This window comes from Electrona antarctica (assembly GCF_951216825.1).
Source record: "Electrona antarctica genome assembly, chromosome: 21".
NCBI lineage: Eukaryota > Metazoa > Chordata > Actinopteri > Myctophiformes > Myctophidae > Electrona > Electrona antarctica.
This window is the reverse complement of record NC_136802.1, coordinates 18,395,095-18,419,057: the sequence shown is the minus strand read 5'-3', so window position 1 is coordinate 18,419,057 and position 23,963 is coordinate 18,395,095. Positions and strand designations below refer to the sequence as shown.

General features: G+C 42.9%; 2 protein-coding genes across 4 annotated transcripts in view; both read right to left on the bottom strand.

The window, feature by feature from the left end:
• Nucleotides 1-392: 392 nt before the first annotated feature.
• On the bottom strand, nucleotides 393-12,432 carry LOC306913605 (monocarboxylate transporter 13-like). Its single transcript, XM_079490372.1, has 7 exons — nucleotides 12,097-12,432; nucleotides 11,318-11,367; nucleotides 9,767-9,997; nucleotides 9,469-9,612; nucleotides 7,896-8,155; nucleotides 6,911-7,442; nucleotides 393-4,804 (listed from the first exon to the last, which is right to left on the bottom strand). The coding sequence occupies exons 3-7, from the start codon at nucleotides 9,993-9,995 to the stop codon at nucleotides 4,509-4,511; spliced, it is 1,461 nt and encodes a 486-aa protein (XP_079346498.1). The 5' UTR covers nucleotides 9,996-9,997; nucleotides 11,318-11,367; nucleotides 12,097-12,432; the 3' UTR covers nucleotides 393-4,508.
• A 3,462-nt stretch (nucleotides 12,433-15,894) lies between these two features.
• bcl6b (BCL6B transcription repressor) overlaps nucleotides 15,895-23,963 on the bottom strand; it is a 220,277-nt gene continuing 212,208 nt past the window's right edge. For all 3 annotated transcript variants that reach the window (XM_079491400.1, XM_079491398.1, XM_079491399.1), the window contains exons 5-12: nucleotides 23,557-23,700; nucleotides 23,129-23,327; nucleotides 21,765-21,976; nucleotides 21,486-21,592; nucleotides 21,225-21,368; nucleotides 20,602-20,732; nucleotides 19,306-19,443; nucleotides 15,895-17,460 (exon numbers count right to left, since the gene is read on the bottom strand). In XM_079491400.1, the coding sequence (XP_079347526.1) occupies nucleotides 17,320-17,460; nucleotides 19,306-19,443; nucleotides 20,602-20,732; nucleotides 21,225-21,368; nucleotides 21,486-21,592; nucleotides 21,765-21,976; nucleotides 23,129-23,327; nucleotides 23,557-23,700 (1,216 nt within the window). In that variant the 3' untranslated portion in view covers nucleotides 15,895-17,319. The remainder of the gene's footprint in view (nucleotides 17,461-19,305; nucleotides 19,444-20,601; nucleotides 20,733-21,224; nucleotides 21,369-21,485; nucleotides 21,593-21,764; nucleotides 21,977-23,128; nucleotides 23,328-23,556; nucleotides 23,701-23,963) is intronic.

Sequence of the window (23,963 nt, the reverse complement as noted above, 5' to 3'; positions counted from 1 at the left end):
TATGCACGTGACATCATCCTCATACCAGGAAGTTATGCGGGAACACTTACTAAGTGGCAAAAAACTACTTTCTGGCCTTGAAAACCCATACATCCAAACAGAAAAGTCAGAAAATCTGATTGCATTCAATTATGTTAAACGACGTTAAACTGACTTTGTCACTCACTTTGCTACTCGATTTGCCATTCACTTCATGCATGCGCATACCCTCTATATTAGGATTGTTTTTTACCTCGAAGTGCACCCTGACCCAAATCAGTTGAAAAGTACTAAAGAGAGAGAAAGGAGCACAACACCATATCCAGTCTCATGTCCTTGATGTAAATAAAAAGGTATTTTCTTCACAATATCAGATTGGCTGTCTAACACTTTTGATGTAACATTAGTGTTACTGTCAGCAATCAATGCTCATGTACAGTACTTGGAAATAACACAATATAAACACATTTCCAGTGAGTGTAGTGTTTTAGTAAGTATTCAAAACATTTTCCTATTAGTACAACAATCATATTATATGGTTATTAAATCTTATTCAAGTTAAGACGGACACAAATCATCATCATCATCAGTTCTCGTTGGGTGCAGGTTGGGATTTTGGGCTTGGATTATGGGTAGACAAATGTTGTGTGGCTTATACAAATTTAATACAATACTCAAGTCTTATGAAGTACAAAAACAAAATACAATAATTAAGTCTTGATTCTCATGTTAATGAATGTGAAAATACTGAAGATTTCAATAGTGACCCTCAAATGTGAAACTTTTTGCTAAATCACAATACAATTCCATCAGTGCGTACATAATAATAATGGTACATTGTACTTGCCTAAACTATTTTCCCTGCTATTCTCTTGGGGACCTAGCAGAAAACCACGGCCGTAAGGAACCTACAGAATAATGCCATTTAAAAAAAGCCCAGAGAAGCTCATTATCAATAGTATGGCTCCTTACTGCATGCCAGCCATAACACTGCTGGCTTTGAACGCTTGCCAAGGCACAAAATGTGGAAAAGAATCAGTAAGTCTTCCTGCTTGACGAACAATAATGAAAAACAAGTTGCCAAGATCATAATAAAGGTTAATAAATAACCCCAAACTTACAATATAGCCATTGTTCACCATTCTCGACTTGAACAAAGCAAAAAACAATGATCATTATAGTTTATGCAAAAAACATAAACTGAACTCTTCCATTGCATCACTGCTTCATACTGCACACCGACTGTGCCTGGGGATATCAGGAAGGTGTTAACATATCACACTGGTTGGACAGCAGAGATGTGTTTTCTTGAGAATATGATATGTTTATAGACAGAGGACTGGTGTGTCAGGAGAGACTATGATATGTTTATAGACCGAGGACTGGTGTGCCAGGAGAGAATATGATATGTTTATAGACCGAGGACTGGTGTGCCAGGAGAGAATATGATATGTTTATAGACAGAGGACTGGTGTGCCAGGAGAGAATATGATATGTTTATAGACCGAGGACTGGTGTGAATATGATATGTTTATAGACTGAGGACTGGTGTGCCAGGAGAGAATATGATATGTTTATAGACCGAGGACTGGTGTGAATATGATATGTTTATAGACCGAGGACTGGTGTGAATATGATATGTTTATAGACCGAGGACTGGTGTGCCAGGAGAGACTTCCACTATCCGGCACTGGGAATTAAGGCTCACATGATAAGGTTTACAGTGACCAAAGGCCAGGGTTCCTGCATTTTCACAAAATCCAGCTTCTTGCACAGCCCATTTCTTCCACTAAGCATTTGAGCATGGCCTGCATACGTACGATAGGCCAATATGGCCTAAGCCGAGTTTAGACTGACATGTGTCTTGCCTGACCTCCTCCTTAAGTTAGTGTTATGTGAAGTGCTTTAGGAATGTCCATGAAGAACTCCTTTACAACACACGGAATGGCAGAGCTCTAAGGGACTCCTATAAAGAAACATCATACCTGACCTCACTATTGCAGTGTTGCATTAGTGAAGGGGTACTGCACTTGCATGCAGCTTTGGAAGTACTACATTCTCTGTTAATTATGGCATTCGCTTATGTACAGTACAATTATTCAAGATAAAATATGATCTGGAAAAATTAGAGAAACTGTCTGTTATGCCTCACTTCTAAGAACATGTCCTTAAACATGCTTTAGTAGTGGAATAGAACGCTTCTGTAAATAAGCAACCATCTGCATTTAGTTTCTCGGGTTACATTTTTACATAATGACCACTGTGACCGAACGAAGCAGGCCATTACGATTTGGCATGTCACAGTGACCCAGTTATAGCACACCTACAAACCTAATGCTCTTTGAACTTGACTCAAACCCACCATGGGTTTCTCTATGCAGTATGTATCTCTATTCAGCATGCAGTAACACGCTTGGTGTATTGTTTCTCAAAGTGCAAAAGTATAAAGGAAACAATATAAAATGTGACTTGATAGAAAAAAATTGGTCAACATGAAAAACACACAATTTATCCATGATTATTAGCATTGTTGAATACAGTAAATGATTCTGCAGCTGCCTATGTATGTTTATGTTGCTATGGACAATAATCTTCAAATCTTCATAGCAAAGATATTTTTTGAACACAATGTGTTCAAGACAAAATATGATTTTGTCTTAACACCATTTAGACTCTAAATACTTCACTAACCTAAGTACCACAAGGTTCTATACTTGGTCCACTCCTTCCCCCTCTACCCTAAATCTTTTTGCAGAAAATATCTCACAAGATATATCACCATGTGACAAGCTTGTAAATCGGCTATTATTACGAAAACAGGATAGGGACAATTCAATTCAAGTGGGCTAAATCATTGGTTTGGTTCGTAATTAGCTGTGTAATAAGCTGGATAGTGTACAGTGAACCCATAAAACCCTTAAGGGTTCGATAAAACCCTTCAGGGTGATGGTCCTTCATCACCCTGTCGGGTTCGGCGTTGATTGAAATATGAACGTGTCAGCCAGGTAGTTAATAGTTATAGCATCATCTGTTGGCAACTGCTGTGCTTTGAAAAACATTACTTCATTCATTTGTCAAACAAAGCAAGAGGTAAATTATGTCTCTCCACCATCAGAGGCACATTGTTCATGTAATCCACTTGAACCGTACTTCATTGACCGGAGTCCCCAAGGATTCTATACCGTCCAGGTCCCATCCTTTTTCCCTCTACACCAAATCTCCCATTTGGATTCATGTGGTTAAGAGTTTACAGTATGTGGTGGAGTAAAGAAATTCACACCAAGTACTATAATGTTTCATAAGAGTCAGTAACGTGTTCTGTGCTGAACACTGGACTAGCCGACCACTGATGGTCCAAATCTGATCACAACTCCTACTAAATCCAAGAAAGATCACCCGGCTATCAGCAACATGTACTGTATGTCATTGTCGTTCTGAATTGAATTATGTAAAAATTAGAGGGTTCTAAATGTGAGCCACTGTTTAGTGCACAGAACACTCAGGCTATGACAATGTGAAATAACATGTAGTCCCCTCTCTTCTGTCAGTTTCCAGAAATAGCAAGGATGCATTTGGTATACAGAAAAGTTAGACCTCAAATGTTCTACCTTTTAAAATGATGATGAAACCACAAGAGTGAAAACTGTGCAAACTGGAGTGTGTGGATTGGATTATAACAAGAAAGCGATCTGTAATATAATCATATTAAAAAGATCATATTACTGATCATATTACCTTCATGCTGAAATACCAGAATTGGTATATTGCACAATTTCATAGCAATACATGCCACCCCGCAATGCATGAACAGTAAGCGCACGAAGGGCTGCAGTGATGTGCTATGTGCACATGATATGAGTGCCTAGTACATACTGTAGAATATGTAAGGGATCATTTAGGGAGTGTGAGGTGAGCCCTAAAGGTTACACATTTCTTACTGTCATACGATCCAAGATGTGAGGCTGAGCGAAGGCTGTGCTAGGAAGCCTGAAGGCCCTCCCAACATTTGCGTATAATGAAGGCCTACGCCTTTCATTTTAAGCCCTGAATATAGGAGGCAGAGTGAATTCTCACTGGTGGCTCAGCCAATTTGTGCGTGCAATGCATCACATACAGTATAGTGGACACACACCAAATCATCCTGGAGTCAAATCCAGCCAGTGACCCGTGTTTTGAATGTCATCTACTCTTTTTACATCCTTTCTCAGCTATATTGTTTAATAGGACTGAGATACCAAACAGAGAAAACGTTGGTTGATGGACCCTCTCTGTAATAATACCCATTACCCTGCTGACTGGTGTTGTAATGGCTACTGGCATCCAAGCATTGCTGGTATCCTTTAAACCCTGGTGCTTGCATGTACTGTAAGGTTAGTGCACATTAATGCAAGGACCCAACTGAAGTACTTTGACAAGGATCTGTTGGACTCAAGCAATATGGTCCCAAACATGATTATGTGTTGATGCACTTACATTCACTAGTAGGTCATAAACCATTCAGCCACTCACATTAATTCTCCTGCTTTAGTTTAGGAGCACAAACTGTGATTCTGGTCTGGGACTGTTTCAGCAAAGCTCGGCAGGGTTTCCGAATAGCAAATTGTCTCCAAAGGGTCGAGTTTATCCGGGTTGGGGTCAGGATTATCCATCAGTCCAGATTCTGAGCTTTCAGCCTCCTTTTTGCTGTCAGAGGAACATTTCAAAGGAGGGTCTGTGCGGGAGAAGAAGTGTGGCAGAGTGGTGAGGACCAGGGCTCCCAGAATGAGGGAAGAACCAGCAAGCACGAGGGAGGCGAGGTAGCTGCCTGTATGGTCCTTGAGGAATCCTTTGAAGAGAGAGAGAGACAGACAAGAAAACAGACGATAAGCGAGGAGAGAACCAGTCAGAGTGGAGACATTGTTATATGAAAAAGAACCAATGAAGGAGGACATACAAGAGTGTCTGCTTGACAATTAAGTAAAATCCACAGAGTTAAATTAATTCAGTTAAATTTGGACTTTGCTGTGTGGTGATGGCGGAGGGCACAGGTCACAGGAATGAATTAATTAATGGACATAAAAAGGAAGAATCCCTTATCAAATTGCATTAACCTTTCATAATAAGTGGCTTTATTGTATGTCATTGGTACAATAAAGCCACTTTGTGGTTTTGTTACTAGCACAAACTAGGAAGAATGTAAGCACAGCTCAGAAGAGTTCAATAAAACAGACGAATGCCAGCCCAGCACTCAAAGTCCTTGAAGTACTTTTTATTCAAGTATGCATGGTGGCAGGTGACATACCTGTTCTGTATTTCGTATCACGCTGAGGAAGAAGGCTCTGCTAAAACAGTGGCTCATGCCTACTTGAATAAAACGTACCTGAAGGACACTTTTGTGAGTATTGGCATTCTTCTGCTTTTCTTACGAGCATATACATCAGAGTCGTTTGTGGTCTTTATTTCTTTGTGTTCTTTTTTTAAAACATACAGCATTTTATGTAATTAAATAGACGGTCTGCTCCATGCTTTTTAGTTACTTAAAACAGTTTGACTCCTGATCAAGACATTCCTGACTTTAGTTTTCATTGTTAATTTTGCTGTTTTTGATTTTTAAGAGATACATGGTTTCTCTCAGACACAGTAGGATACGTCACGTGACCCGATCACTTGACTTGAAAAAAATGTATCAGTCACACTGGCTTCTCAGGGCTTCTGGGAAATTGAGGCACAATGCAAAATGTATGGCCCATAATGGCAGCACCCGTGTCTCCCAGTTCCCCGCTGCTGTTGATCGCGGCCGGGTGGTTCTTCAAAAGGTTAGTGAAAAACAACAGCAGTCAAATGGGGATTACGATTATTTAATCCCGCACAGTATTAAAGCAACTCACTGAGAGTTTGGAATAGCCAGGTTGGGGAAACTTCTGCTTTCTCCCCTCTGTCTCAACCCAGACAGTTTGAACAGAAGTGAAAGTGCAATGGCAGAGTTACTAACAACATATGCATTACAATTCTGTGAGAAAATCATTGAAGAAAGTATAAATGACACCAAATTCCTGTACACCACAGATGATCATCTTCTTCGCCCCATTCAAGATTGCACATTAACCTGACCTGACATGGACTGCAGTGTCATCATGGCAGACAACACTCAGAGTGTTTTACGGTCTTCCCCTGTTGACCTTTTCTGAAGTACCAATAGCCCACGGATCATGTGATACCACCACCGTCTTCTAAACTCTGCGTAGCCTCAAATGCCCTACAGTAGCAGCTCATCATGGACAGCAGAACAGGGTTATCCTTGACATCGAACCGCTCTAGGTTTGGTTATCACAACTTGATGCAAAAAACACATGTTCTGTTTTCCAGGATTGATGCATTGTTTACTGGGGCCACCAAAAACAAACAACATATCCCAAATTAAGCAGTCAGAATGATAACCCCCAGAAGGAGACAAGAGAAAACTCCACATGTACCTATTCTGCAAAGACTTACAGTGAGTACATTGGCTTCCAGGACCTACCTTACAGTGAGTACATTGGCTTCCAGGACCTACCTTGCTGTGTACAATTCAAGAAGACTAGAACATTGAAAGCTCTCAATAACCTGGGCTCAACTTCTTGTACTTCACTTATTGTTAATAAGCTATTTGATACTAAAATAGCAAATACAAATATTTGTTTGTTTATTTTATATACCAGTTATGTCGATCACGATCAAAGAGTAGCGCACACGTCCCAGTTCTTTGGAAACGGTGCTGCCGGCCCCAAAGTGTACTGAGATCAAAGGAAGTTGAAGGGCAAAAAAAAAAGAAAAAATGTATTGACAAAGGGAGAAACTACAACTCAACTTCCTTTGATCTCATACAGACAGTATACCTACATGCAACAATACAAAATAAATATTACTACCCCCAACTTAGCACTATGATCTCAGTTGTCAGATGTGCACTCACCCGACAGCGGAGCCCCCAGGAGTGCTCCGATGCTTTCGATAAGCATCACCAGCCCCAGAGCCCCCACCATGCGATCCATGCCTACAAGCTGGGGCACCACGGAGAAGATCACCGGGGTCAGAGCCCCGGCACAGAAGCCATATGCCAGGCTGAACACCATCAGACCGGCGTAGGAACCCCCCAGGGTCGCCACGGGCAGCATCACAATAAACACGCCCGTCAGGCTCGTCCAGAGGGTGAGCCAGTGAATCAGACGGATGTGGCCCATGTCCGCGGACCAGCCCGACAGCACACGGCCAACCATGTCAGTGACGCCGGTGGCAGAGATGACGAAGGCAGCTTGGTACTCGGAGAAGCCCACCTGGCGGGCGTGGGCCACCAGATGGATGTAAGGAATGAAGTAGCCGCCGTTGAATAGAGTGATGGCCACACAGTAGGTGACGAAAGGCCTCTGGAAGATCAGCGACAGCTCCAGGTAGGAGTAGACCTGCCACAGGAAGGCAGAACACGAAGATCTGGACTCCGTCTTTTCCTGGAAGTTAGATGAGGGGAGAGAGAGATACATATTGGAAATTCATTTTCACAAAACACCTGACATTTTATTCTATACCCTATATCCTCTATATCCAAACTCTGTTTGTCACCAATATTTAACCTGTTGAATTTAAAAGGACCATATGTGTGCCTTGTGTGGACCTTTGAATGTGGTTCGATTTTGAAAGAAGCCTCTGGATTCAGCTCAGTGTAGTATGAAAATCAACTTCCAGTTTGTTACTAAGATTATTGCAGTAAAAATAAATATTTAATCAGCCTCTGTCTGATATACAGTAAGTAGGTCAGCTTTTTTTAAGCACATTTCACTGCCATGTTGCTTAATATTTAAAAAGAATAAAAGTGCTGGTTCAGGAAATAAACACTATCTCCAAATATATTAACAAACTGATTACGCCACCAGTTAAGCCGAGCAAGTAACAACTTGTCCCACCTTAGCCACAACCTTAATTTGTCCTCCCTGGGGACGGATAAGTGCACCGCAAGCCACCAAGTTGAGGCTGAGCCCACCCAGGATGAGCAGAGACCCCCGCCAGCTGTACGTGTCCACCAACAGCTGGAAGAGGGGGGAGAAAGCGAAGCAGGAGATGCCGATGCCTGTGAATCCCAGAGACAAAGCCAGGGAGCGCCGGCGTGTGAAGCAGCGCATCACTGTGGCCATCATTGGTGTGAACACCAGGGCCCAGCCCAAACCTAGGAGGAGGAAGGTGATCCCGATGAGTGTACATGCATTTAGCACCCGTCACAAACCAGTCCTCAATCGCTTTTCAGTTTTTATGGCACTTGAAAACAAGGCAGGCCCGCACCTGAGCGAGCCACTAGGAGAGCGAGTGCCCACACAAGGAGCCGATGGCCTTGAGTGTCGATAAGCACACTGTCTAATTGGTTATTATCACCCGTTTCCAAATCGCACATTGTTGCAACCACAAGTCGCATTTACTATGAAATGCATTTCCCGTCAGTCAGGCCAGCCCATAGAAGTAAATAGAAATGAAACTGTAGTTAGCCTACTTTTAAAATAATACGAAATGAACTGAAGACTATATTGATTTGAATGTGTCCAAATGTATGAAGTATCTTGTTGTTTTCTCAATAGAGGATGCATTTCACATTTAATTTACCACTTGAATGAGTTACCCATAATGTTAACAGAGCAGAGGGGAGACGGCAGACGGAGAACCTGTCACTTTTAAGGGACGTCACTGCCTTTACGAGGCTACGAGCGCCGACTTTGAAGAGTGGAATTCTCAATAATAAATACATCCTGATCCCGACTGACATTGTTCATTCATGTCTATATTTTGAACATGTCACCTCACAGGCTTGTTGATGTTCTACCTACCGCGGAGCTCCGATGGTGTGTTTTACCGTTGTCAACTTGTTGTATAATTAACATCCCTTAGGCGTCTTACTGGTACTTAATGTAAACAGACTGGCTGCAAGTGGGCACACTTCCAAAACAGATGCATGAGCACCAGCAGTGTCTCTCAGGCAGCTAACCTGGTGCACAATACAAACGCCATCTACTGTCTGTAACATGCCACAGAGGTCCGAACCATAATGGGGGAAGGGGAACAAAACCAAAAGAATCATTGTATATCTTAAAGGGGATTTGCGATAAAAAAAAAAGTTTTTGTAATTTATTTTTTTTGCACCTAAAAAACCTGAACTTTTAACATTCAGTAGATTTTCTGTGGTCTGGGGTTTTCTGGCTCTGATTTTCCTGTGGAGTGTGATGTAAGAGCCAGCAAATCCCATATATGACAATGGGATTTGCCAGCAGATGTCTAAGTTTTCACTGTTTTGCCTGTTTTCATTGCAGCTCAAAAGGCTTGAGAGAAAATCCCAGACCACAGAAAATCCACTGAATGTTCAAAGTTCAGGTTGTTTGGGTGTAATTGAGGTCATAAAACCTAAACGAAAAATAAAAATAAATGAAATGTTATGTCATGAAACCAAAAACAATAATACAAAAATTATTATCTCTCTTTAGAGAGATGCTCTACCTGTAATGCCGCCCATAGTGAGGTAGAGGTGTGTGAGGCATTTGGCCTGTGAGGCCAGTATGAGACCCAGTCCAGTGAGGCAGCCCCCTGCCATTACTACTGGCCTGGCACCATACGCATTACACAGTGCTGTGCCCAGCGGGCCTAGAAAACACACACGCACGCACGCACACACACACACACACACACACACACACACACACAGAGTTATAAGATCCAACCTGTCTGGGGCCAGAGGGGTCTTCTGACATTCAATGATGTTAATAATTATTTATTCATAAATACAACATGGACTCACTGAAGATCTGCTCCGCTGCCAGTCCTATGGAGCTGATCCAGGAGATGGCCTGGGCGCTCTCCTCAAAGTACTCCACAAACTCCACGAAGAAAACCCCCAAACTGCGGATCACACCAAACACCAGCATGTTGCTGACAAACATTGCCCCCACCATCACCCAGCCATAGCCCCCATCTGGACCCTGTGGCTCCACGCGCTGGACCTCTGGCTGGGGATTGGCCTTAGTCATGGCTAGGGGGAAGAAGAGAGGGAGACAGGTTCAAGGTTTGTGAAAATGGCAGGCACTGCACAGTAAAATCCTAGTTCTAAAAACGGTTAGTCCCAATACTTGATTCTGATTGGCTGGTTTCTGATTAGACCACATACAAAATCTCACGATAATCTACACCTTAAATCAGTTTATATCAATCCCAGGTGCGTTACAGTGATCCAGCATATCTGTAGCTGAACTAGGGAAGGGAAGCGCTTGATTTCCATACAAACCTTGTATGGAAATCAATACAAAGGGCTTCTATAAGCACCGCCCGCGCACATAGCATGGTGAGTGGTCTGGTTGTTGCCATTTGCTGATTTCCACAAAAAATAAAGCATTGGCAGAATTACAGCTTGGTGTGACGGCACCTTAAGTGGTTAAAGTCTCTGTCCAAATATCCCCTGCCTGGTGTCGTTTAAAACATCAGAAAAGGCATCTCTTCAATAAATGTACATTATTAATCTCCACAAAATATGTCTGTCAAAAAAAAGGAGCTTTACATTACCTCTTCCTTTGCCCATATTATTATTATTTGGTATTCATTTATCTATGAATACACAATTGATTCTCCAGAAGTCCAATAATATCAGTTAAAGTATCCACAGAGGACACTCGAACAGATATACCACCAAATGCATCATGGCAAAATCGTAAAAAGGTAGTCATTTCCTCATTTACAGAACCCGTGTTGAGACGAGCACTTGTTAAGTATCACTCAAATACTTCCTCATTGACCAAAGCATGTCTTTAGTGAGGCTCTGATTGACGTTCGGCCAATTGTCCAAGTTGCGTGTTCCATAGATATTAAAAAATAGCTGCAGTTTGTTGGAGCGATGTGTGTTGAAGGAGGGGCGGAAGAATTTACACTGGGAGAGGAAGTACAAGCATACTATTATTACAGTTGTGATAAACTGTATATTCTGATCGTAAGCATTGCTTGTTCAGTAAAAGGTGTCTCCCCATCTCTGTTTAGCAAATTAAATACTAAGCTCAACCATCAGTACTACTGAAATAAATAATGGCACGTCATGCAAGCCTTTAACTGAAAGCACACTGAATAAAAGTTTGACAGCAAGTGTGTAGGGAGAGCTAGCCATGGTTCACATGACGCTCTGTCATGATAATCATCATGACAGTCATGTTTCAGGGCTAAGGGAATGTAGAATGTACGTGTACATAAGTTTCTGTGCATTCATTCATTTCTTTGTGTGTGTGTGTGTGTGTGTGTGTGTGTGTGTGTGTGTGTGTGTGTGTGTGTGTGTGTGTGTGTGTGTGTGTGTGTGTGTGTGTGTACCCACCTGCTAAAGCAGAGGAGCACAGTATCCAAGAACACCAGATTTCTGTGATCCTAAAGATGCATAATAACAGAATTTCATATATGAGGACAACGTACGGTACAGTAGCCTATAGGGTTACATTTTGCTCGGCCAGGGCATGTAGAAAATATTTTGGTCTGTTGAAAGACCCCTGCCCTGATAAACAAGCTGGGGTTCAAATGTTCAACCTCACACCAAATGGCTCAACCATTTGATTTCATAATATCCACCTACTATGGAATTTGATGCACACAATGAAGGGGCACTTGTGCCCCTAGGCTACAATAAGTAGCCTATTGTATTAATGGTTCATATCCCAAACACTGTTCAATAGGATTCTAAGATTAACAGCCCAAAATAACCACTCATCTGCACAAACATGCTTGCACATTCAAAAAACAATTATATCCCATTTAAATCCACAAAAACAGGCAAGTAAATTACATTCAATTGTTTAATTCACCATAAAGTGAAAATAATCTATGTTATTAATGTGCCTAGTTACCCTGGTAACTGTACCATCTAGATCTGATCCGGGGGGGTTCAAACTGGTCTAATAGCAGTGAGCACGGTCAAAGTTGGTCAAAGTGCACCTTTACTTTGTTCTAACGGTACCTGGTTAAGTGAGTCGATGACTAGCCTACTAGACTAACGCACCATAACACAGCAGACCCAATTAAGCAAACAAACAATAGTCAGAACTCAGAAGTTGACCTCAAGCCCTGTAAAAGAACATGGTTGTATAGAATGTTCTACCATACCTCCTCCAGACAGCGTGTTGTGTTCATCCAACATCACCACCAGGTCCACCACCAGTCACACCGAGCTTCCTGATCCTGACACTAGCTGAGGAGCAAACCCCCTGCTGATGTGATTTCTGGTCCTGAGCCATGCAGTGTATGACGGTGTCGCTTGACAAAAAGAACAGACCTACAAGCTAACAACGCGCCGACGTGCGGCGCGTAATTGTTATAGCTTGTAGATCTGTTCTTTTGGGGGAAAAGATAGACTTGACGAATGGAATTGCAAAGAGGACAATATGTAACTGCTACATCCAATCACGCCGAGCTCCACGTGCCCTGGTGGTCCAGCCCATAGACATATGGCCCACCCTATGGCCCAGCCCCCCAGTTCATCCAAAACAACGAACGAAGCCTCGCCGGTTGGGTTTTCATTCTGAAATACCCTAGTCTCGCGTTACCAGACAACTATTCCACAATCTCCGAATGCTATGCGTTTGGAAATCGCGGAGGCAACAGTCTGGTAACGCGAGACTAGAAATACCCTGCTCAATCCGGTCTAAAGGCCCGCCCACTGTATCCGGTAGTTATCACGCACACATACATGAAAGCACCGTTTCCGTATCCGCTCCAGACATAGACCGGATCGGCAGCCTGCAAAGTGACCCGATTACCAACCTAAAACCAGAGCCATCAGCCATGTATCTGGCTCAGTGGCTCTGCCTAAAGCAACGCTTTTTGCACAATAATGGCAACGCCGTTTCACGCTCGCTGTGTAATACTGGATAGATCTGACTGACTTATATTAATTGGAATGCCTTCTGAGGGCAGCATTCAATTAGAAGGCATTCCAATGAATAAATAAGTCACATCTGCTGTCACAGTGCTGTGTATAGTAGCCTACAACAGTCCGTAGCCTACATGTACCATGCTGTGCGATATATTTCCCTTTTGAATTGACGTGTCGGCTGGCCACCCGTTTGTTAAGCCGGGGCCAGAGTCAGACAGACTGACATGGCAGTGGGCTTTTCCTACTTTGTGTTACATTTAGATAGACATGAGTCATGACCTTAGCCTTTATAAATATATATACTGGCCGTTGGTTTACTTGTGTAGCTCCACGGTGGAGGTAAATTCATTTATATTAATTAATATTCCGGACTCGACTGTCTCTAGAAAAACCGAGAGACCTGCAAGTGGAACATGGAGTAAACAGGAGTAAACATGATAATCAGTTCTGTGAGACTGCGACGTTCCTGAAGGTGAGGAGAAGGTTCACGGCATAATGCACAATTATTAGTTCTGGTATTGGAATGGAATCGACAGTGTTTTTATTTTATTTATTCATTTTTTATCACACAGCCAAAAACCGTTCACAAACTGTTCAGCAAAGCGTTTCCTGTTGTGTATCGAGCGGACGCTAGAGGGAGACAGACCCTTGGCTCAAAAGAGAAGCGAGAGCGGGAGGGACATCAGAGAAAAGTCATCATAGCCTGATAATAACTATAATTTATTATTACTATTATAGAGATGTAGGCCTACTATAGTCAGATGTAACGGTTTAAAGGGACACTAGGCAGGTGAGGTCTGTGTATGTTACACAACAGTACAAACACACTCCCTGTCCCCCCTCCCTCTGACATAACACAAGCACAGAACAAGTTTGACACTTTTATGGCTCAATCAACTTAGTTCAAAGGGATCAATTAAGAGCTCTGGCTAAGCTCCCCCCTCGAAAAAAATTGTATCAACCAAAAAATAAGTTAAAGACTAAAGTGATTTTCTTTGGTTAAAATAAGTGATAATAGCTCTATATTCTGATAGTACTCATTGATATATAGTGTTTGTTCACTAATAGGAGTTTCCATGTCTCTCCAGCTAATGCATGTTCGGGTTATTATGCCAATTTTATCAAAACAAGTACAAGTGGAAGTTATGACACAAAGAAATGAGCAGACAAAATTGGAACTGGAACACTATCCAAAGTATCCATCCATCCATCCATGGGGATGGGGCGGTGGCTCAGGGGAAGAGTGGCTGGATGGTAACCGCAAGGTTGCCAGTTCTAACCCGGGCTCCTGTCCTTGAGCAAGACACTGAACCCCTAATTGCTCCTGATGTGCTGGTTGGTGCCTTGCATGGTTTCCGCCGCCATCGGTGTATGAATGTGTGTGTGAATGGGTGAATGTAATGCACAATCTATGTAAAGCGCCATGGATAAAGGCGCTATATAAATGCACCATTTACCATCCATCTATCTTCAACCACTTATTTGTAGTCTGGTCGCGGGGGCAACAGCTCCACCAGAGAGTCCAGACTTCCCTCTCCAGAGCAACATTAGTAACTTCCTCCTGGGGGATCCCGAGGCGTTCTAAGGCCAGTGAGTCGATGTAATCCCTCCAACTGCGCCTTGGTCTGCCCCAGGGTCTCCTCCCAGTGGGATGTGCCTCGAGGACCTCCCTAGGGAGACGCTCGAGAGGCATATTGACCAGATGCCAGAACCACCTAAGCTGGCTCCTTTGCAGGCGAAGAAGCAGCGACTCTACTCTGAGTCTTTCTCGCGTGACTGAACTTCTCACCCGGCTATATCTAAGGGGGATGCCAGCCACTCGTCTGAGAAAACAAATTTTGTCCGCTTGTATTCACAACCTATTATGGTCATGAAGAGTGGGTCATGACCGAAAGAATAAGGAACTGGAACAGGAACACTAGGCCTATAAAAATGAAGCTGATAAATGGATACTTTCCGCTTTCTTTCACCTTTCTGATTGGCTGAAAGTTTAGAGCAACCCTCACTTCACTCGCCCCTCACTTCACTCAAGTGTGATTTTTTGTTTATCAAAGAGCTGGAGAGAGACAGCCTGGCTCCAGCCCCTGAAGCCTAGTAGCCTGGCAAGGAAATGAAAATTCAGGCCAAGTGTCAGTCAGAGAGACAGGGAGACACCTATACAATTAATATACAATATAGCCTACTGTGCGTAATGTGCTCTTTGTCCAGTCAGGGTTTGTTAGGAAAATACGACAATTGCCATAATCCTATAAATCATACCATGGAGATGACTTTGTTGTACCAGATGGATAGGAAGGTTGTGGAGAGGCTGAGGGTTGGAAAGTCCCTCTCACTTCCAACGTTTGTCTGCCGAGCCTAGACAATAAACTCAAGCAGCCACTACTCATCACCGATCAGGAAGAGGAGACGACAGAGGGTGAGAGAGTTCAACAGGGGTCTGGATCCCCGAACACCCCCCGCCCCCCCAGGACCTCCCATCACTCTCAGGAAGCACCAGCAGGAGCATAGCTGGAGCATAGTGGCAGTGTGTGTGCACCATGTATTAGGATCCCACCGGAAACAGGTGCCCTGGTCTTCATTGTTTCCACACCAACACCCAGAAAAACAAAACCAAATAAAACAAAACGTAACAGGCTCTTTTGACTTTGCTGAAGACATGATTCATGGGTCAAATGAGCAAATTAAGGAGAGGAAGGAAGTCTGGAGGCAAGGAATTGAAGGCGGGAAGGAGAAAAGCTGGTTCACTGCTTCAGAACATTACGAAAATACAGATTGTGCTGGTTTTTCACACACACACACACACACACACACACACACACACACACACACACACACACACACACACACACACACCCCCTTTTGGAGACCTAGACAGACAAAAACTATTCAATTCATCCTCCTGCCTCTTTTGGGGACATCTACGTGTATTTCAACATTTACAAATCCTGTAAAATTCAGCACACAACCAAATATAATGAGCATGATGGGGCACTGAATATGACAAAAAAAATGAATATGACACAAACATACCAATTGATATAAAAAGATTTAATTTGTAGAAAAACAGTTTGTCTTTGTCCAGCAAAAGAACCCATTACACATTTTACGTGCTCACATTTAACTTATCAAATGTTTTGTTTCTTTAAACATTATTACATATTCATATTCCATACTTTATACTGCACAAGACAACAAAGTCCTTTGCCTGCTTGGACTAGAAAATAGAATTATCATTAAACACTAATACCAACAACAAACAATCATTTTCTTCCTTTTAAATATCTTATAATAGAAAAATACTCCATAACATTACTGCTTCATTTGACATACATGTCAAATACCATTCAGGCCCCAGGCCTTACATTTTAATGATATTAGTTGAATTACATTTTAAGATGACAAATCCAAACCTCATCAGCCACAAGACATTGCTACAGTATACTGTATCATGATGAAAATGGAGATTTCAAATTCTTCAACAAAACAAAAATTCTTACTTATTTTATTGCCAAATATGGATAAAGTCAGTCATAGAAATTTAGAATACGACTACAAAAACAAGAATATCCTCAAGTACTTGTAATTCACTTGCTCTATCCATCACCTCAACACCACTCTCTCAATAACTTTACTTTATCCCTAATTCTTCACCTTGCCTTCACCTTCATTTCTCCACTGTAGCCTACATATCTTTGCCTTCTCATCTTCTCATCATCACCCCATTCCCTTCTGTCTCTCTCCTCACTCACCCTCAGTAACACATTCCTCAATAATAGCTTCATAGGACACCGCCAAACCATCTCCACTGCTAATGTTTGGCCACTCAGTCTACACACCAAGCTCCATACCTTGCCATCACACATGCACCAAAAACCCAGTGTTAATTTAACTCTGAGGTTAAATTAATACTACTGTGTAGTGATGCTACCAGACCCCATATCTCTGACAATATAGCCAGTTTATATTTCAACCAGTCTAGCCACTGCTTGACAGGCTCTACAGTTCACCGACATCTACACAATAAAATTGTGCGTTAATTTAACTGAAAGTGTCAAAATGTTAATTGAGACTCCAGATGCTTTAGCCGCTAAACAAAGCATAGCTGTCTTTGCGTCATCTTTTGTCAAAGGATGACTCAAAGAGAGGTATGCGGCTATAGTGGGTGAACGTTTTCGTAAATCACAGCCATCCTAAGTTCAGCAAGGATGATGTAATAACTCATTATATTTGCTAGTATTGCTTAAACCCGGGATCAGTACACAACCCCACCTGATGTACGTATATTTAGGTGCCTCCGAAATAATAGGACGACATGACACAGTAAAGCCATGTGTACTGCCCCGACCCATAGATTGATTTCACATTCTGTCAGAGATTCAGCCAGCTACCAAATTCAAGCCATTTTACAATAATGATCCAGTGATCAGGATCCACTGTAATAGGCACGAGGCTCTTCAGCAAGCCTGCAGAATGGACTGGTAGGGCTCGGCCAGGACCTTGTAGCGGATCTTGGTATTGGTGATCGCCCCGTGCTTCTGCCGCAGGTGGAGGCGCAGCTGGCTCTTGTGGCGAAAGTGTATGTCACACTTATCACACTGAGGAAAACAGGGATGATGATGGTTAAAGTGTATGTCACACTTATCACACTGAGGAAAACAGGGATGATGATGGTTAAAGTGTATGTCACACTTATCACACTGAGGAAAACAGGGATGATGATGGTTAAAGTGTATGTCACACTTATCACACTGAGGAAAACAGGGATGATGATGGTTAAAGTGTATGTCACACTTATCACACTGAGGAAAACAGGGATGATGATGGTTAAAGTGTATGTCACACTTATCACACTGAGGAAAACAGGGATGATGATGGTTAAAGTGTATGTCACACTTATCACACTGAGGAAAACAGGGATGATGATGGTTAAAGTGTATGTCACACTTATCACACTGAGGAAAACAGGGATGATGATGGTTAAAGTGTATGTCACACTTATCACACTGAGGAAAACAGGGATGATGATGGTTAAAGTGTATGTCACAATTATCACACTGAGGAAAACAGGGATGATGATGGTTAAAGTGTATGTCACAATTATCACACTGAGGAAAACAGGGATGATGATGGTTAAAGTGTATGTCACACTTATCACACTGAGGAAAACAGGGATGATGATGGTTAAAGTGTATGTCACACTTATCACACTGAGGAAAACAGGGATGATGATGGTTAAAGTGTATGTCACACTTATCACACTGAGGAAAACAGGGATGATGATGGTTAAAGTGTATGTCACAATTATCACACTGAGGAAAACAGGGATGATGATGGTTAAAGTGTATGTCACAATTATCACACTGAGGAAAACAGGGATGATGATGGTTGGACGATCTGGCCAACATCACACAGTGTGCTGTTCGATGTCAGCACTTGTGCTGTTGTATTTTATTGCACGACGCAAGCCATTTAGCAAATAAAACATTGTGCATGGTGCAGTATGTATTACAGTATATCGCTATAACCTATTCTGGGGGGGCAAACATTCTGTAAAAATTGCAGATCTACAAGCTGACAATGCAATGTGTTGTGTGACAGTGTACTCAGACAGTAGCGTCAAGAGGCGGCAAGATGCCGCCTATAGCGTCTTCCTGGTTTTTAAACAGCTGGTGGATGGAAATGACTCTCGCACGCCACCAGCTGTTTAAAATCCCGGAAGAGACACCTGCTCTAGGCGGCATCTTGCCGCCTCTTGACGCTACTGTCTATTTTTCGGCTAGTCTCTCGAGACAGACTTTTTCCTTTTTTGCCGATGGGTTCCCAGATTGATTTTCGGCAAATAGATTTGGATTAGAGGGAAATACTATAGCAGCTCATGGTCTACTAAGTATGTATACGTAGGGTTGAACTTGTTTTAAGGCATGGACTGTCTGTCTGTCTGCCTACTCACATTTGTTACTTAAGTAAAAGTATTGCAATGTAGAAATACTCCGTTACAAGTAAAAGTCCAGTAATCAAAATTTACTTGAGTAAAAGTACTAAATTGGTATCAAAATGTACTTAAAGTACCAAAAGTGGAAAATACTCATTATGCAGAATGTCCCATTTAAAGAGTTCAAAATGTTTCAGCCATTGGAAATTGCCGATCTACAAGCTCACAATGCGTCGCGATGAGCTTGTAGATCAGCTATTTTCAAATGGCTTAAATTTATATAGGGCTGAAGTGGTTACTGTATGTTTTGTAATAATAAAATTCCATATCGACAAAGTAACTACAGTAGTAACTAAAGTTTTCATATAAATGTAGTGGAGTAAAAGTACAATATTTGGATCCGAGATGTAGTGGAGTAGAAGTAAAATTGGAAATAAAGTACAAATACCTCAAAATTGTACTTAAGTGAATGTACGTGGTTACTTTCCACCACTGACGTCTCACTCACCGAGTAGGGCTTCTCTCCGGTGTGAATGCGCAGGTGGCTCTTCAATGTCTGCAGGTGACGGAAGCGTGTTCCACAGACCTGGCAGGGATACGGCTTCTCCCCGGTATGGATCAGAACGTGGGCTCTGAGGTGCGCAACCTGGACACAACGGATATAGGCTCATTAGGCTGACATATTAGTTAGGGAAAGTTAGCGAAATGTGTGGCAAATCCGAAAGAAAAAAAAAAATATATGCTTACCACTAGCTTTCTTCACAAATGTGTTCATAAAGGTGTATGTCACGTTACATTGTCACCTCTCAATTTGTTCCAACCCAACTCCCTTTAATGGGAAACTTTGTGACAGCTGCTGAAAAAGTTGGGGTACCATTAACAACCTATATAAGGCACATTTTTCAAAATGTCATTATGCTTTAAGTAGCATGTGACATGTCAAACTAGGGGGTTTTCATGATTCTGAATCCATTGCAAGCATTAGTTTTGAAAAACACTTCTATGGCTAAAACGGTCAGCACATTTGGGCACATTTGGGCAAGTGGCTAAAGCCGAATTTAGCCCGATGAGTGTTTTTCGTGCAAAACTAATGCTAATAGATTCAGAATCATGAAAACCCCCTAGCTTGACACGTCACATGCTACTTAAAGCATAATTCATGTTTTGCCTTATATGGAACTAGCCTGAGCTAACATGTTCGGTTTCTGGTCTAGAGGGGCGGGTCGCGGCTGAGATTTGCGCACTGATTGGATCTCACCAATCTGTAGAGCAACTCCCACCCGGAAGGGTTGACTCCCACTTCAAGACCAGAGCGGCCAATGCGTTCCCACAAGCTTTCAATTTTTGCGCTGACGAAATTAAAGCCTGGGTACCGAGGCTAGGTTGGAACAAATTGAGAGGTGATAGTAGACATCTTTATAAAAGAAAGCTAGTGGTATAAAGCATTTGTTTTGCAGATTTGCCACACATTTCTCTAACTTTCTCTAACTATATAAGACCAGGTGGAACATCCTGTACCAAACTAATCGACACAAGCGTGTGCACACACATACACACATGCCGATTGGCTATTTTCAAATGGCCGAAATGTATATAGGGCTGAAGTGGTTACTGTATTTACCTAGAAAATTGGAAATACTCCAGTAAAGTAAAAAAAAGAACACCTACAAAAAGTATAGCATTGATTGATTGGCAATATTGGCAAAACAAAGCCCTCTTTAGTCTGTCTCGACCAAAGAGACTAGCACTTGAGTAACTGTACTTAATGACTATACAACTGCTTTTAAGCAGGTCTTGACCTCACCTGAACAAATCGTGCGCCGCAGGTGTCACAGCGGTACGGTTTCTCTCCAGAGTGGATGCGAGAATGAGTCTTCAGGTTGGCAGGCCGATTAAACTGAGCACCACACACATTACAGCGGTATGGCTTGTCACCTGTCAGGGTGAAGGTGATTACCAACTATTAGCTCACAGCATCCATCATCTAAAACTGATCTGCTGTTGGCAGACTTCAGTGAAACATTAGCCTGTTATACCATACTATCCGCCAGAATTCTATCGCGTGAATTCACATTATCACGTGTTTTCTGCGAACCAGTCTGGCCCCCCCAAGTGCTTTTTGTGCAGAAACCAAAAAGTGGAAGAGCCAATCAGTCTGTCAATCACAGGGCCCGGCCTGAGCGCAGATGAAGATTGGCTCAGACTTCCGCTTTTTGGTTTCTGCAAAACATCCACCCAGCGCTAGGGGCCAGACCGGTCAAAGACACATGATATTAAATATGTATTCACGTGACCTTTACAATCAAATACGAATCTGGCAGCCGTAACCTGGCATATTGTTTTGTAATGTGCATGTTTAGTAATATAGTATAGAGTAATAAACCAAAAAACTACTACTGTTACTACTGATTGAATGGGTAAGCGTACCTGCACAGACAGTCTTGGTTCCACCGAGATTGCCAGAGTAACAGAATGGCACACAGTAATTCTCACACTTGACAATATGTTGGCTGTGTTGGGCTGCTTCTGGTTCAGTGGGATGGTCTCTTGGAAAAATGACACGAGGCGAAACTGAGGAAAGAGAAAACAATCAAGCAATCAATCAAGATGTAATACTGTACAATAAGTGAATCCTTTTGAGGGTATGTGAAGTAAAGGCTATAAGACAGAGGTTTGATTTGTGCTCACCTGTTCCGTGCACGTGCACGGGAGATTCTACTTGGTGGTCCACAGAGCAGGGTGGCCCCGGGGGAGGGGCTCGGCCAGAACCCTCGTAGCAGGAGGCCCGCCCCTGTCTGAAAGAGAATCGCCCTCCTTTTAATTAGATCATAGTGGGCAACTGGCGCCCCCCACCATCACTTAATGTGGCCCGCAAGTTAATATCTGTATACTGATATATTATTGTTTACATTGTCATTTCTCATCCATTCATAATTTATTTCTCTACTACTGTTTTCACAAACGTACCTATCAATCTGACCAGGCACTTCTCCAGACCACGCCTCTCTTGGCTCTTTGGGGGTCATCATGTCTGTTCTGTCAGAAGTGGGTGTGCCACTTTGCTGTTCTTCTGGCTCCTCCTCCTTCACCGTGGCAACAGCACAGAGAGGGTTTAGCACGATGTACTTGTATTTTTTCCAGTTGCAGGCCTTGGGGTCTGGAGTTGGTTTGGCGTCACTCTGGATGGACAAAGAAAACCACATTGGTTACATCAGAGTAACAAGCTTTCTTATTCTAAAACAACATTTATCAGGATGCCTAATGATAATCCTAGCCCATTTGGCAAAATGTCTATATCCAATAGGCCCATATGGGAGCACAGTTTGTTTTCTACCATTTGAAAACAATCACAACTAGAAAAAGTGCCCTTCTGGAGGAGTGTGTGTGTGATGTTTGGCAAAATGTTTAGGAGCAATATAAACGTGTGTGTGTGTGTGTGTGTGTGTGTGTGTGTGTGTGTGTGTGTGTGTGTGTGTGTGTGTGTGTGTGTGTGTGTGTGTGTGTGTGTGTGTGTGTGTGTGTGTGTGTGTGTGTGTGTGTGTGTGTGTGTCGCGGCTTGGCCTGTTGTAGAGCCACCATGAGGCTGATTGGAAAACGGTCAATTAAGTGGCATTTCTTCCAAAGCCTAGTGGGAATATGCATGCACAGTTTCACCACAATCAGACGCTGCGTTGAGTAGTTGTGGCGATTTGTACAAAACGGGTACAAAGCGGGCTACTCCTGAAAAGTTTAGAAGCCAATCGTAGCCAATGAGGGTGGATTATGAGAAATCAAACAAACCCATCTTGATCACATGACTATGGAGAGCATGTGTACCGATTTGCGTGAAATTTGGATAAAATCTGAAGGAGTAATATTCGAAAATGTGTTTTACATATGTCGGCCTCCTGGTGGCGCTATAAAGAGCAGATGTGAAAAATTCCAGGCAAAGGTTTTTCCTTGGCCTCTAGGGAGTTGGCATACAAAGTTATCCACAGATCCGTGCAGTTAGAGGTAAAAACACTTTCCGGCCAGTTATAGCGCCACCATGAGGCTAAATTGAAAATGTTCATGTGGCATTTCTTCCTCGGCCTAGTGGGAATGTGCGTGCACAATTTCACGGAAATCACACGATGTGTTCATGATTTGCAGCATTTTGTTTGAAACTGAGCACTCCTGCGAACTTTGGAAGCCAATCTTAGCCAATCAGCCTGACGGACGGACGGACGGACGGACGGACGGACGGACGGACAGACGGACGGAGTGCAAAACATGCCTTCGGCCTGGTGGAGACAATTATAGTAGAATGGTAATTTCAAGACTGAGTGTGTTCTGTGTTGATGCAGTCATACCATGAGTTGGTTGGTGAGACTGCAGGTGTTTGACTCAGAAGGGGAGTTGGGCTGACAGCTGGAGCGACTGGGGCTGTCTGGTGATGGGGTGGGACTGCCCAAGAGGGGCGACTCGGGCTGTTGTTTCAGCACCGGTGACCTGGGCTCACAGGTCGGGAAAGCCCCTGGCTTCAGAGAGGCCCCACCCTCCCTTGGGACCCTGGCGGAGAAACAAAGGAAGCGGGGTAATGAGCCAAACTTGTCAATAGACAAAGGCAGACACAAACAAACGACACCCGCAGAAACACTCTTGGCATTCTGCAGGCACACACACACACACACACACACACACACACACACACACACACACACACACACACACACACACACACACACACACACACACACACACACACACAGTGCGTGTTGCACAAGTCCGTTCTTCTCACCTGGCAGATTTTGCTGTTGGCTGCAGAGGTACTGGGAGGGGCTGACGAGCTGGATTAGACATGTCCCCAAACTGGGGAGCAACAGAGGCTACAGATACACTGGAGTCCAGCTCCAAATGAGGACGCACAACACTCACCCTCTCCCTGTAGAACAAAATAAACGGTTAACGTCCCATCATGTCACAAACCCAGATGCACTCAATAACATTTTAATAAGACTATATTGGCTTCCAGCCAGGTCAAGGTATGCCCTGGTCACCCACATAATAGCATCTTCCAAGCTTTCGTATCCCAAATGGGTGACCGTGTCAACTAATCCTGTCCAAGGTCAACTAATCCTGTAGGCCGGAATGAGGAAGATACCGAAGCATCTTCCTAGTTTCCTCGACAAAATGTCTCTGCAGGAT

Coding starts and splice junctions, on each gene's coding strand:
- LOC306913605 (XM_079490372.1), bottom strand. CDS start 9,995: ATGACTAAGGCCAATCCCCAGCCAGAGGTCCAGCGCGTGGAGCCACAG. Junction 8,156..9,468: donor CACTATGGGCGGCATTACAG/GTAGAGCATCTC, acceptor TCCTCCTCCTAG/GTTTGGGCTGGGCCCTGGTG. Junction 4,805..6,910: donor CCTGGGGGCTCCGCTGTCGG/GTGAGTGCACAT, acceptor CTCTCTTCAAAG/GATTCCTCAAGGACCATACA.